Here is an 11,692-nt window from a genome sequence, read left to right as displayed (position 1 = left end):
TCGGATGTTTCACTGGGTCAGAACACACGCACATGCTTTGAGCTGATGAGAGGAGGGAGTGAGGGTGTAGATGGGATAATTGCAAAAAAAAATAAATGTTAACGGAGGGAGCGCAGGGACGGGAGATCAAGCTTCCCCTTGTGAGTGTGCTCCCAGTATCAAACAATGCACAGAATTGACGTTAAGCAGTCCAGAGCGTTGTTCGGGGCGGCGTACGTCACGTGCTCTGGGGGCGTACCTAGCCACCGGCACAATAGTGTATATATCTCTGGACAAGCAGCGTTCTAAGCAGAAATTATGCTCGTACCGATTCCTACCACCATCACCACTTCTGACAGCAGAGTGATAAAAATATGTATAAATAATAATAATAATAATATGGCCAAAATCCCTTTAAAATAGTGTGCATGGTTTGACATTTAATCGTGGCTTTAATAATCCTGGATTAAAAGACACACAGAATGGCACTGATTTTATTATAATACTCAGCAGTGATCAGAGCTAATGGCTCTGCCAGTGACTGGCTGTGTTCCAGGCTGAGAGGAGCCCTGAATGACTCAGCCAGCGGGCGGTTCGATGCGCTCGGCGTTCCATCCTTCCGCCTGCGTCGTACGTCACGCTCCCAGCGTCCCCCTTTTGCAGCGCAGGCATAGTTGCCAGTCATTGGAGTACCGGAACCGGAAACTGGCTCGCAGCAAGCACCGGGAACCGAGCATGAAGGAGGCGACGGCAAAAAAGCGAGAACCGGAGGACGTGGAAATGAAAGAGGAGGAGCCGGCGGCGGGAACCGGCGAGGGAGGGAAGAAGGAGCTGGACAGCGTGACTCTAGAGGGTATGGCCATAGGGATTGTGCTGGTCCTGGGGCCCTCACTGCCTGGGTCTGTACACAGCGCAATGGGAGCTCTGTGACCGGCCCCATGGGAGCTCTGTGACCGGCCCCATGGGAGCTCTGTGACCGGCCCCATGGGAGCTCTGTGACCGGCCCCATGGGAGCTCTGTGACCGGCCCCATGGGAGCTCTGTGACTCTGTTATCACCACTTTGGGCTGTTATAGAGCAGTGGAGGGTAAATCATGGTTTGGCTGGCTGAGCATCATGGGAAATGTAGTCCCCATCATGACTAATTGTTTCCATTAATTATAGGAGGGTCAGGGGTAGAGGCTGCCAGATATATTTAAATCTGAGCTGTGAATGTAGTGTTTGTGTGACTGTGGGTTTTACTCAAAGGACATGATTTATTTTTTATTTTTTTTCTCAACATTTGTAATATGGTTTGGGCAGGGCCCTCTTCACGTACTGTTACTGTATGTTGTACGTGTTTTTGTTAGAAAGAAATGTCTTGTGTAGTTGTTGTACAGCGCCGTGCACAATGTGGGTGCTACATCAACGGTAAAAAGGGCTTGCAAAATCTTTCTTAATGGGACTCTATAGTCTCCAGAACCACTACAGCTTAAGCCTTTTAAATGAACACTATAGTGACAGGAAATACAAATATGTATTTCTGTCACTGTAGCTGTGAAATCAATGTTTAGGCTTACGGCCCCCTTGTCAGCTATTTAAACAGTGAGTTTACTCACCTTTTCTTTCCATTGCCGCGTGGGTCCTTCACGGCTGGCTCTGCACCCTTGGCTGAGATCATCAAACTTTATGATCCCAGCCAATCCAATGCTTTCCCATAGGCTAGAATTGGGAGGCTATCTCGTATGTGCGCCAAAACACCATGCTGTGCCAATCAGCATCTTATGATAGAGCCGCTTTGAATCAATACATCTCTGAGAAACATTCAGCGCCTCCATGCAGAGCGTGGAGAAGCCGAACGTCACTCAGAAAGCACCTCTAATGGCTCTCACAAGAGGTGTTAGTAGGCAATAATGTAAACACTGTTGTTTCAGAGAAAAGGTAGTGTTTACATCAAAAAGCCTGCAGGGACAGATAATACACACACCAGAACTACATAAAGCTGTAGTTGTTCTGGTGCCTGTTTCTGCAGACCTTTTAATGTAAACTCTGCCTTTTGAAAGAGAAGACCGTGTTTACAATACTGCCTAGAAACACCTCTAGTGGCAGTCACTCAGACGGCCACTTGATGTGATTCCTGGGTCAGTGCACAGCACTGACGTTCAGCGTCTCCACTCTGTGTGGAGGCGCTTAAATGTTTCTCATAAAGATGTATTGTTTCAGTGCATCTTTGTGATGAGGTGCTGATTCTTGCAGCATTTTGTCGCGCATGTAGAAAAGCCTCCCTGTGCTTTCAGTTTAGTAAGCATTGGGATCTTCAAATTGTAAATTGGCTCTGTCACGCAAAAATCATTTGAGATTTTTATAAGGGTATTAATGAAAGATTTGACAAATCGCAGCCCAGTTCTGGTCAGATATTACCACAGTACTGTTGTCAGGTTCAATGGGCAATGATTTGCAGGGAGTTAAAATGGAGGCACCTCTTTGCAGGATAACAAATTTTATTTAAATGAAAAAAAAAATACACTTGTTAAATATAAGGAAAAAGTGAACATTATATTAAGTCCTAGGTGCCAATAGTTCCCCCTTTAGCACATTCCCTGTGTAACACAATTTTATTCAAAGCAACTTAAAAGCATAGGAAAGGCTGAGCAGGGGTGTTGGGTCGCCCACATTTTTCCTATAATTTTGTACTTATAGAATTGTGATTCAAAGTTTCTCAAGACAAAACAGAGACTTCTCATGACTGTATTATATGTCCTACAAGAACACATCATGAACAAGTGTGATGGTGCTTTCTTGTTATTAAAGATCCCTATTGGCTTGGGAGATTTGGTAAAAGAACATTATAGAGTATGTTCCCATGAGCCAATCACAAATCCGTTCTCATCAGCTGGTTTAACAAGTTCTCTTATTTAGAAGCTACATTGGCCCTCTGCAAGTCTCCAAGTGGCAGGGAAGCATTTCCGCTACCTGAAGAATGTAAAATAAAGCTACACCAGCTCTGATAATGGAAGAACCTTTATCCTTGATTTTAAATGCTACAATAATTACATAGTAGTTTCAGAGGAGAATGCATTTTTTCATTTGACTGCAATCTCCTTGGAGTTCTGTAAAGATGCTGAGCATTTAAATTGCGTAACTTCTTACAGTAGGCGGCAAAGACAAGTAAGTGTGCTTCTGTACTGCTGGCATGGAGTTCAGGCTAAATAAAGTCACCATGCAGATTGGTACAGGTGCACACTGAACAGTTTTGATGGCTTGTTGATTCAATGAACAAGTAAATGACAGCCACGTTTTTTTAAATGAAATAGACTTTTAAAAGACTCTTTTGTATGGCGATAAAATGGCTCTTAAGTAAATAGAGACTGGACCGGCTTCTGCAGCTCTGCAGAAATCAAATTTTGTCACCACCACCACTGAAATGAGCCTCAGAGCGCGGCAAGAACTCGGGTAAAAGGAACAGGGCCAAGGCACGTCTGCTTTAAAATTGATGTGACTTGTTTTTGCAGACATTAAAGAGCATGTAAAGCAGATTGAGAAAGCCGTTTCTGGAAAGGAGCCACGTTTTGTTCTTCGAGCTTTAAGAGCTTTGCCTTCCACTTCCCGACGCCTTAATGCCAATGTCTTGCACAAGGCCATCAGTGGGTTCTTCACATCCAACCCTACAACCAGGGACATGCTGCTGGGCTACTTGGAGGAGGTAAGACTATTGGTTCTGCCCCATCATTCAAGACTTAAACATAACAATGATAATGTATTGCTTTACTGAAAATGACATATTACCACTGGATTTAAACTATAAGTGCAGTCTTCTTGATGTCTTCAATAAATAATCTTTTTTTTTTTTTTTCCTCTTTTCGTTCAGCTGATGGACACAGAGGGAGATTTGCAGTTCCGACCACGCACTGGCAAAGCGGCATCTGTTCCCTTACTGCCAGAAGTAGAAACTTATCTACAGCTGCTGCTTGTTATACACCTAATGAACAGCAAGCGCTATACAGAGGTGAGAATATTGTTTACTTTAATGTGTTAAGACTGGGGTGTGGCAGAAAATTGAAATCTATATGAAACTATTTTCTGTGAATTTCAAATTTAAGGTTCAGAGTAGCTGAACTGAATGCATAGCTGGCTGAGAGAATTTCTCCAGATTTGCTATTCTGACCTTAAGTTTGAAAGTAACTTTGAATTTTCAAGTTGGAGAATAACCCTCTAAATGTTTGAGTTAAACTGTGCTCATTCCATGTCCACTCTCACTTTTTCAGGCTCAAAAAGTGTCCGAGGATTTGATGCAAAAAAACATTTCTCAGAATCGCCGTGCATTGGACCTGGTGGTGGCAAAGTGTTACTATTACCACTCACGCATCTTTGAGTTTCTAAACAAGCTGGATGTTGTAAGGAGGTGAGTGAGCTTGACTGCCAGTCCTTATATTGGCTTCCCAGAAGATATAGTGCTCACTGAAAATTACAGATCTCTTCATTCATAATATTACTCATGTCTACCTATCCTTACTATTATGCAAGTATGCCCCATCCAAGCCCCTACACTCTGCTGAATTACTGCTTCTATCCTCTGTTCATACTCGTACATCTGACTGTCACCTTGTTAGACTTGTCTAGCACTGCACCGTTCCATAGACACCCAGCTTTAAAAAAAAAAAAAAAAAAAATGACTGAAAAATCACTTCTTCTAGAAGGCATATCAGTTAAACCAGTATAAGCTTTCCCTCCACACACCCACTAATCGACCACTTCTTCTGTGACTGTGTCATCTAGAAAAAGAACTAAGCCTTCATTGTAACTCATTACATTAAGTACGTCTTACCTTTGCCTCGTGTCAATTGATCCCACTCCCCTTTAAATGTAGGCTCATTTGACTAGGGCCAATAGCACGTTCTGTTCCTGTACGTCCGGATTGTCTCAGTGGAAATACACCTATTGTACAGCGATGCAGAATTTATTGGTGCATTATTAATGATACTTTTTTTCAACAGTAATGTGAGTTCACACGCCCTCATATGTCTTATGAAGGCTGCACATAGTTCTGGGTTATTCACATATTGAGTAATGAGTATTGACAATTGGCAGACATTTTATCCTTAGTAGCTGAATTGGAGTTTTCAAATGTTTTTGGCATAACACTTTCTCCAAAATTCCCAGTTTAGTTGACAATATAAATTGTCACTTTTATAACCTTGGTTTGAAAGTGATTATATAACAACACTTCAACCAAAGTATGCAATACATTTTCGAGAAATACTCATTTTGGTTGTTTAAAAATATTTTTAAGATTCCAAAAAACAAAACAATTAAATATACAGCTATTTGCACAGAATGTAGTTTTTTTTTACATTTCTATCACTTCTGTTACAAATACATATGGATTCAAAATGTATTTCTGGGTATGTCATAGGATCTAATGAGAATATTTTCCCACAGCTTCTTACATGCAAGGCTGCGCACAGCCACACTTAGGCATGATGCTGATGGCCAGGCTACGTTGCTGAATCTGCTGCTCAGAAATTACTTGCACTACAACCTCTACGACCAAGCTGAAAAATTGGTTTCAAAGTCTGTATTTCCCGAGCTGGCAAACAACAACGAATGGGCTCGATACCTGTATTATACTGGTGAGGAGAGAGAAAAATGTTTTACAAGCGTGAAGAATACACTGATAGAGAGAGATTCAGTTCTCATGAGTTGGCTGGGGCATACCTTTCTCTGTCATGTCAGCAATGTAGTAAATGTGCGATAATGGTTTTGTGGAATGTTTTTTATTTTTTGGACCTGGAGAGATGCACCATTGGTGATCTAGTCATGTACTCTAAAGTAGTGATGGTGCACCTGATAATGGAAAATGAGACTGTAAGAGTTTCTTTAGATGAGAGGAAACCTGTTAGTAGTAGCTATACTGTAGTAAAAACATGTAAGCAAGCCCTGTGTTTCTGGACTGTACATTGTATAGTTTTATGGCATTAACCTGCTTTTTGTTCCAGGTCGTATTAAGGCCATTCAGTTGGAGTATTCAGAAGCCAGAAGAACTCTGACTAATGCTTTGCGGAAGGCTCCCCAGCATACAGCTGTTGGCTTCAAACAGACGGTAAGAGAGAGAACACATATTTTTGGTATCTGTGCTTGAGCAAGCAAAACCATTTTCATCATCTTTAAAAGGATACTGCACACACCATAACAACCTGCATAGGTTTTAGTACAAGGAGGTCCCCTTCCACTGCTTCCCTGCACAAATCTGCTTGGAACTACTTTTGATTTGCATAAAATTGCTGCAGCTATAAGTCCATCCCCCCTAGTTGACAGACACTACAAGAGAAAGCTGTACTTCCTCTTCTGTCGCTCCAAATATTTTCAAGGCATTCCCTCATTAGGCAAATACCCAAGACTCCTCACATCATCTTTACAGTTAATGGTATTACTTAAAACACTGTATTGAGTGGCAATAGCTGCACTGCAGGTGCTATCATCTTTATATAGCAATTGTGTACAATCTGTGTGATAAGTGAAATTGTTGTCAAGGGTTGACTCTCTCAGCCCATTGTGAGTACAATACATAGTGTTACAATGGATGGCCATTGATGGGCTGGGATGGTCATCTGACACTTTTAGCCAATCATTGGTCCCCAATGTTTCCCTTCTCTGCTCAGTACAGTGGTCGAGCAGAGAAGGGAGAAAGGAATGAAGACGGACACAGGAGCATTTTAGTTGTTAAACCATTTATAACACCTTAAGGTAAGACCTCACCCAAGGACCCCAGCTCTCAAAACAACTTCACTGAAGTTGCTTTGACTAAAGAAAGTTCCTTAAATTCTGTAAATTATTTCATTTTTTTCATAAAAAGCAAAATAAATGTATTCTTTCTTTGTATTTTGTTCTAAAACTCATTAGAGATCCTGAATTGTGTTCCCTCCCCAGGTTCACAAACTTCTGATTGTGGTGGAATTGTTGCTTGGAGAAATCCCTGATCGCCTGCAGTTTAGGCAACACTCCCTGAAGAGGTCCCTAATGCCCTATTTCCTACTCACCCAAGGTAAAACTTTCCTGAATGCTTCTCATACGCCTCCTTTTTATCAGTGCTGCTTTATTAAGTATAATACATTTTTAGCTATTCTATACCCCAGATACTTAACCCCTTAAGGACACATGACATGTGTGACATGTCATGATTCCCTTTTATTCCAGAAGATTGGTCCTTAAGGGGTTAAACCTCACTCTGTTATCACATTAAAATCTCCTCAACTGATATTTTCTTCTAACCCAGGTATTAAAAACCCAGTAAATGTCATTATAAGATAGCATAGGGGGTTAATTTCTTGCAGTAATATTTCAGAGGACATGGTTATCTCGCTGAATTTCTGCATAGTTCTTAAAAACTGCTTTCCCTTTCTCCCTTTCTTGATACAATCCTCATATAGTACATAGAAATACCCTCAATAAACTCCTAGAGCTTTGATTTATATTGTATATTTTTATCTCACTCTTAAAAAGATACTTAAGTGGTTATAGTGCATGAAGTCCCCTGACTTCGTCTTGCTATTCAATGTTAAACCGTTTTTATGTATTTAATGCTAAACAAGAGTCCTTAGCTACGCGTGGTCAGGGATCCTCATTTAATATTAAATTGATCAGAAATGGTTTATCACCGAATAAGGGACAGCACCAGTGGACTACAGCACTATAACCAGTGATGCCAGGTCTTAATATAATTTTTTTTAAATGCGGGGATATCAAAATCTTAGCATTTTACCCTTAATCAAGCACATAAGAGTACTCATTGAACCTATGTCATTAAAAAGCAACGATTACAGTCACCCTATTGCCATATAATTAAAAAAAAGAAAATCCCCTGTATCCCTGTGGGTATTTCTCATTCCATGGACACTTTTGTTTTTTTGTTTATGTTCTTACACATCTATGTTAATTTAGCGCATATATATATATATCAATTATGTCCAAGCAAATACTGGCACTCCAGGAATTTTCAATAATATTAGTTTCTTTATTCTGTTCAGGATGTCAACGTTTCAGCTCCTCATGGAGCTTTCATCAGGACCTGATCCTGACCCGGTCCTGATGAAAGCTCCATGAGGAGCTGAAACGTTGACGTCCTGAACTGAATAAAGAAACTTATATTATTGAAAATTCCTGGAGTGCCGTTATTTGCTTGGATGTATTACTTTTGCTGCCAGAGCACCAGGTACCAATTTAATCGTTTTGTTGGAGTGCAAGAATTTTTTCAGATTTTGTATATATCAATTATGTGTTTTCCCATTCCATAGTTCCTTCCCACTGTCTAATTTCTTCTTGTAACTTTTTTTTCTGATTACAGCTGTCCGTACAGGTAATTTGTACAAGTTCAACCAGGTCCTTGATCAGTTTTGTGAGAAGTTCCAGGCAGATGGAACCTACACCCTTATCATCCGCTTGAGGCACAATGTCATCAAGACAGGTACGCAATGGGTTTTTAGAATAATAGCTATCAGCATGCGTTCCATATAACATACACCAAATCATTGACTGTGAAGTCTATTGACATTAACCTGCAATTGTATTAAGTGATCATTTACACCTTCTTCTGCAAATGTACTGACTTTGGTTTGGAAATTGATATATACAGACTAATACTGCAGAGGGAGGGCCATGGTTTATAAGCTGACTCACGGTAGTGTCAAGTTGCTCCCAACTCCTCACTATAAAAGTCAAGCACTTCAAAAACCTGTTATATAAAATGTGTTGTGGCTAGTATATACTACGTGTGTGTGTGTGTTTATATAGTTGATGCCTCCAGGAAGGGCCTCTGTTAGGTTGCATCTTCAACATTTGCGAAAACTCTGTTTATAACAATGATTTCCAACTGGCGCATCCCAAAGGAAGTCCCTAAATTTTTGTTTAATTTGACATGTGCATTCATAGAAATAACTGTATAGTACCATTACAACACAAATTTACTTATTCGCTACCAACTGCATGATTACACAGTGGGTGTGCATATAAATCTAGAAGAGCATCCATGGGAGGGGGTAGATGGGGTACTTTCAGGTTGTATTACCCTCTGAAATGCAGATAATAGTTCATAGCATGGAGTGAAACCACGAGATCTATGAAGTATCATAATTGCTGTCACTTTGATTTTGGGTTTGGTGGTATCATTGATTTTGTCCTGCAGATCTTACATTTTATTTCTTGTTCATGTAGGCGTACGCATGATTAGCCTGTCTTATTCACGGATTTCGTTACCTGACATTGCTCAGAAACTGCAACTGGATAGCCCAGAAGACGCAGAGTTCATTGTGGCTAAAGTAAGTGCTAGAGTGGAGGGGAGGGATTTTCAGTGTTCATTGTTCATTCCACTTAAAATTATAATTTGCAAATGGCTCCTTGTAACCTGCTTTCAATTGAATTTTTATATAATATACTCCAAAATTCAGCAGAACCGTACAGTGTTTAATTCAATGCACCACTCCCTAAGCAAATCTTTAACTGCCTGCTTCCTTTGTTCTAGGCCATCCGGGATGGGGTAATCGAGGCCAGTATTAACCACGAGAAAGGCTACGTCCAGTCTAAAGAAACAATTGATATTTACTCTACCCGGGAGCCCCAGCTGGCTTTCCACCAGCGCATCTCTTTCTGTCTAGACATACACAACATGTCTGTTAAGGTAAGACAGGAATTCATTGGTTGAAAGGTATGTGTTAATTCCTCCCTGTTCATATATGGGTTTCTAACATATCGTTTCTTTCTCTAACTCAGGCAATGAGGTTCCCCCCAAAATCCTACAACAAAGATCTGGAGTCCGCAGAGGTAAATATAAAGTCCATGTGTGCACGACAGATGAGTGCATTGCAGTGTTATAGGAGGTCAAGTAACAACAATGATGGTGGTCACTGATTGTAGGCTGGCTGATATAACGCATATTGTAGTCTCGACATATCCTCCTATAGAGTTGCTTTCAGAGTTAGTGTGTGTGTGTGTATAAATATATATACATGTGCAAATACACACACAATCAATGGTTACTCCTTTTTTTTCTTCTTCTGTATGCAGAGAGTCAGTTTGTCATTATTGTTTCCACTTTTGCAAAAGTCATGGTTGTGCATATAAGTTTCTCATGCATGGCTAGTTCAGGTGAAACTGAAATGGGTGGGTGATTGACATTAGGAGGTGAGAGGAGGACAGACTAAACTCCTTCAGATCAGAGGTGTGACGGACAGAGAAAATTGACAAAGTTTCTAAACATACTTTTATTTGCTTTATTTTAATTTGTATATATACTTTCTAATTTAAAAACAAACAATCAATTGTGTCCCTTTACAGTTTTATTTTCCAAGGTGTATGTCCTTCTCTATTATCTCCTTGCTTATGTCAATCGTTGATTTTAGCTGAGTGGGAGATTTTTTTTTTTTTTCTTTTAGATACACTATTTTAGTCTAGATTTTCAAAATCTGTTTTAAGTTCACATTACTTAATTAATTTTTAAAAAATGTTGAAAAACTATTTTGTACTTTTGTGCAATTTAGGACCTCCAGCCATCGTTGAACTGCACTTCCCAAGTTCTTTACTACACACTGGCAAAAGGTTTTCAGGGATTGCAGTCCAACGAGAGTAAGAGAGACATAGCTGGGCAGGCATTGACTCATGTTTATAATGTTTATCCACTTAGTATCTATAGGATTAGCACCATTTAAAATCCAGATTTTCTATCCACAATGGTTCTTAAAAATATTTCAATGCTGATGTGTCTTTGTTTTCAATAGGAACGCCGGGAGAGAGAACAGCAAGACTTAGAATTTGCTAAAGAAATGGCAGAAGATGATGATGACGGATTTCCTTGACCTTTATCCAATTCTCAGCTACCTTCTGGCTTTGTTTATATGTGGGTTTAGTTTTATTCTTCAGTCTTGGTTCTGTTCCTTTTTGTATGGCCTTCACGTTCCCCTTAGCCACATCTGCATGTCCATTCACTTCAGAGATGGAAGTTTTCAAAACATGACGAAAACAGAACTGCGTGACTCCAGTCATCTTTGTAACAGTTTTTGGGGCAGAGTTTTTGGTTTTTTTGGTTCTTTTTATGATGAAAAAAATCTGAAAATTCAGAAATCACATTATTCTGGTTTGTAGCCGTTAAACCATATTCAAAACCGTATGGTAACAAATGTATTATGGCAACCAAAAAAAAAAAGTTGGATCCAAGGTTCCTGTATGTCACTTCTGTAATTTTGGTAATGCAGTGATGTGCTAGTTATCTTCCTGTGTTCGCACAGGAATTATTTTAGACAAGAAACCAGTAACAGATTTATTATTATTTGGTGAGAATGAGACGGAAAAGTTCAGAACACATAGTCTTTTGCTTTTAAGTTTCATTAAACTCCATTTGTAACCAAATTGGTTGGAAAAAGCAAGTGAACTCTGAATTTGTGATGTCTTAATATATGTGACCTTTAAAAAGGTTATGGTGTTTCCCTGTTTTAATCAAAGTATGCAAATCTTATGAACGTGTGGTAAAGTTGAATTAACAACGCAGCAATTTTACTGTACTTCACCCTCCGTTTGCTGTGGTTCATGTAGTTAAAATGTGGAAAAACTATTTTTTTTCAAGCACATCTTCAAAGATTTTTACAGGAATTAATGGTTATGCATACATTTGAAAGAATGTGTAGGTCACATAATGCATACTATTTATACATTTGAACAATTCAGTTTAAATCTGCATTTTTTTTTTAATC

At 39.7% G+C, this 11,692-nt stretch overlaps 1 protein-coding gene across 1 annotated transcript; it reads left to right on the top strand.

The window, feature by feature from the left end:
• The first annotated feature begins 636 nt into the window (after positions 1-636).
• On the top strand, positions 637-11,368 carry PSMD3 (proteasome 26S subunit, non-ATPase 3). Its single transcript, XM_063459082.1, has 12 exons — positions 637-832; positions 3,470-3,660; positions 3,826-3,963; positions 4,223-4,359; positions 5,397-5,587; positions 5,954-6,057; positions 6,885-6,999; positions 8,299-8,418; positions 9,165-9,268; positions 9,472-9,627; positions 9,720-9,770; positions 10,724-11,368. The coding sequence occupies exons 1-12, from the start codon at positions 715-717 to the stop codon at positions 10,799-10,801; spliced, it is 1,503 nt and encodes a 500-aa protein (XP_063315152.1). The 5' UTR covers positions 637-714; the 3' UTR covers positions 10,802-11,368.
• Positions 11,369-11,692: the final 324 nt, after the last annotated feature.

This window comes from Pelobates fuscus, chromosome 6 (assembly GCF_036172605.1).
Source record: "Pelobates fuscus isolate aPelFus1 chromosome 6, aPelFus1.pri, whole genome shotgun sequence".
NCBI lineage: Eukaryota > Metazoa > Chordata > Amphibia > Anura > Pelobatidae > Pelobates > Pelobates fuscus.
Note: the sequence above shows the minus strand (reverse complement) of the source record. Positions and strands in the feature narration are given on the sequence as shown.